The sequence below is a fragment of the Callorhinus ursinus genome, unplaced genomic scaffold (assembly GCF_003265705.2).
Source record: "Callorhinus ursinus isolate GAN/ISIS: 27379988/994484 unplaced genomic scaffold, GSC_fseal_2.0 scaffold4, whole genome shotgun sequence".
Taxonomy (NCBI): Eukaryota; Metazoa; Chordata; class Mammalia; order Carnivora; family Otariidae; genus Callorhinus; species Callorhinus ursinus.
The window spans coordinates 122,456,493-122,459,902 of NW_027397066.1; the positions used below are offsets into that span (position 1 = coordinate 122,456,493).

Here is a 3,410-nt window from a genome sequence, read left to right on the forward strand (position 1 = left end):
AAAAAACCCACCCAAGGCTGGCTTGGCCCGCAACTTTATTTAGGAGTTTCTTTTCCCGGCGTGGCGGAGACTAGGCGGTTAGAGGCAGGAGGGGCTGGAGGCCGGCGCTTAGGAACTGCCCGGCGACTGGAGCGCAGACCTAGACAGTGGGGTGGGGTTGAGCAGGGGCACTAAAGTAAGTGAGAGCTGCGGGGCGTCGGGAAGGGGCGGCGGCCTCAAAGCGCGGGCGGGGGCCGGAAGGGGAGGTGGAGGGCGCAGCAGGGAGAGGGAGGCGGGTGTCGGGAAAGCTGAACGGACCCGACTGGAGAGGGAGCAAAGAGGGAGAAGGGGCGACGCTAGAATCCAAGCAGGAGAAACCGGCACTTCCTGGCAAGGAGGGCGGAGGCGCGCGGGAGGGAGGGAGAGAGGGAGAGAGGGCGGGGGTAGGGGGCAGGCGCGGGGAGAGGGGAGTATAACTCAGCTGCCGTGAGGCGCGGGGGCAGTTTCGGGCGCCCGGGTCTGCAGCCAGCGCCAAGCGGAGCCCAGCAACCCCTCAGACTGACGGCGGAGCCCAAGGAGGAGCGCGTAGTCCCCGCGAGGCGCACAGACCTGGGAGCCGTGGCGGGAGAGCGCAACTTTGCACTGCCCTTCCCTGCTCCTGCGCTCACCCGGCACTTCTCAAGAGGGTCCTGGCAGACGGGACCTGTGCGTGCGCTACGGACGAGCACCCGGGCGCACCGGGAAGATGATGATGATGTCCCTGAACAGCAAGCAGGCGTTCAGCATGCCGCACAGCGGCAGCCTGCACGTGGAGCCCAAGTACTCGGCACTGCACAGCGCCTCGCCCGGCTCCTCCGCGCCCGCGGCGCCCTCCGCTAGCTCCCCCAGCAGCTCGAGCAATGCTGGCGGCGGTGGTGGCAGTGGCGGGGGCGGTGGAGGCCGTAGCAGCAGCTCCAGTAGCAGTGGCAGCAGCGGCAGCGGCGGCGGGGGCTCCGAGGCGATGCGGAGAGCGTGTCTTCCAACCCCACCGGTGCGTATTTCTGCATAATCACCGCTTAAAGGCATATTTTGACAGCCCCCTTTATCTGCTTGATGTTTTTTTCATGTCTGCACAGCAAATCACCCCACACCTCCAACCAATTTCCCCCCTCTCTCTCTTATGTATTCAGCGGGTCTTTTCTTTCATATTAATTTTTATGACCTGGGATGTTGCGCGTGTTGTGTTTTGTTGTGTTTGCAGGCTCACTTTCCTCCTCCTCCTCGTGCACGCTCGGCTTTTCTCAGTGACTTCCTTCCTCTCCACCGCACTTGCTACTTTCAGGATTATTATTATTATTATTATTATTATTATTATTATTATTAATTTTAACGTTCTGGGAATGTTGTAGGCGCGGCGGCGTTGTCGAGCGCTTGTGCCCGGGCTTCCGGAGAGAGTGCGCACAATTCCCTGCTGAGCGTAATGTGTGCCTTTTACTTGCAATTGCAGAGCAATATATTCGGCGGGCTGGATGAGAGTCTGCTGGCCCGAGCCGAGGCTCTGGCGGCCGTGGACATCGTCTCCCAGAGCAAGAGCCACCACCACCACCCGCCCCACCACAGCCCCTTCAAGCCAGACGCTACCTACCACACCATGAACACCATCCCGTGCACGTCGGCTGCCTCTTCTTCGTCGGTGCCCATCTCGCACCCGTCCGCGCTGGCGGGCACGCACCACCATCACCACCATCACCACCACCACCACCATCAGCCGCATCAGGCGCTTGAGGGCGAGCTGCTGGAGCACCTGAGTCCCGGGCTGGCCCTGGGTGCCATGGCGGGCCCCGACGGCGCCGTAGTGTCCACGCCAACTCACGCGCCGCACATGGCTACCATGAACCCCATGCACCAAGCAGCGCTCAGCATGGCCCACGCGCATGGGCTGCCCTCACACATGGGCTGCATGAGCGACGTGGACGCCGACCCCCGGGACCTGGAGGCATTCGCCGAGCGCTTCAAGCAGCGACGCATCAAGCTGGGGGTGACCCAGGCCGATGTGGGCTCCGCGCTGGCCAACCTCAAGATCCCTGGCGTGGGCTCGCTTAGCCAGAGCACCATCTGTAGGTTCGAGTCCCTGACGTTGTCGCACAACAATATGATCGCGCTGAAACCCATCCTGCAAGCGTGGCTCGAGGAGGCTGAGAAGTCCCACCGCGAGAAGCTCACCAAGCCCGAGCTCTTCAACGGCGCGGAGAAGAAGCGCAAGCGCACCTCTATCGCCGCGCCAGAGAAGCGTTCGCTTGAAGCCTACTTCGCCATCCAGCCGCGGCCCTCCTCCGAGAAGATCGCCGCCATCGCGGAGAAGCTGGACCTTAAGAAAAACGTGGTGCGCGTCTGGTTCTGCAACCAGAGGCAGAAACAGAAAAGAATGAAATATTCTGCGGGCATTTAGGAGACCCTCGGCCCCTCCTCATCCCCTCTTTTCCCTCCCTCTCTCTCCTGCCTCTTTTCTTTCCACTTTTGGCTACCAGAAACAATTCAGTAAATGTGAATCCGGAGAAAGCGAGGGTTGGAGAGCGAGCGAAGGAGCGAGCAAAGGAGCCCAAGCCCGGTGAGAATGTGAAATGATTTCTCAAAGGAAAGAAAAACAGAAGGGATTTGTCAAGTTGTAGCAAAGTTGTCCCTTTTAACCCCACCCCGTCCGGAAAAGGCACCTCGGCTTCTTCACAGGAAGTCTGGAGCTGGCTCTTTGCAGAAAGGCAGATGAGACAGCCTTTTAAAAGGCCCCCAAAATGAGCAAGTAAGATTTGTTTTTATTCCTAAAGACATCACCCTTGTTCAAGTTTAAAAGTACACTTTGCAGCTATTTTTCAGAAATAGAAATCGATTCAGGACTGAAACTTTAAACTAGAGTTGATGCTTAATGTGATAGAGACATCTCTAAAGTATTTTGAATTAAAAAAAAGATGGCAGATTTTCTGCATTTACACTGTATATTATATATATATTTTTATTGTGGTTCTTACCCCCTTCTTCCTTCTCTGAAGTGTTAATGCTTAAGAAAGGAGTTGCGCCTGCTGTGTTCACTGATCTTGAAAGCTATTATTAGATTATTGCCGAACAACCCTCTGTAAATTATTAATTTATCTCTCTAGCAACTTAATTTGTGCACATTCTAATTAATTAAACTTCTTTAGTCTAAAAAACGGGGGAAACGTATGGCTAGTGGAGTTAACCAATTTTATGTTTGATGAGTTTACTGAATTTTTATGGCTTTCCTCTTATACTGTGTTCCTTTTGGCCCATTTGTATATTCTCACTTTGAATGACGATTGTTTTTTCTTTGTTTTTACTGGTAGTGTTCTGATTTGTGAGTCGACACTCAGTAATGGATGTCTTAATCGTGTAGACCTGATTCACTGTCCAAAGTATTGTTTACTTTGTTGCATATTTAA

General features: G+C 55.2%; 1 protein-coding gene across 1 annotated transcript; it reads left to right on the forward strand.

Moving 5' to 3' along the window:
* The first annotated feature begins 724 nt into the window (after positions 1–724).
* POU4F2 (POU class 4 homeobox 2) lies at positions 725–2,407 on the forward strand. Its single transcript, XM_025873905.1, has 2 exons — positions 725–1,009; positions 1,466–2,407. Exons 1-2 carry the CDS (start codon positions 725–727, stop codon positions 2,405–2,407), a joined length of 1,227 nt encoding a protein of 408 aa, XP_025729690.1.
* The last annotated feature ends 1,003 nt before the right edge of the window (positions 2,408–3,410 follow it).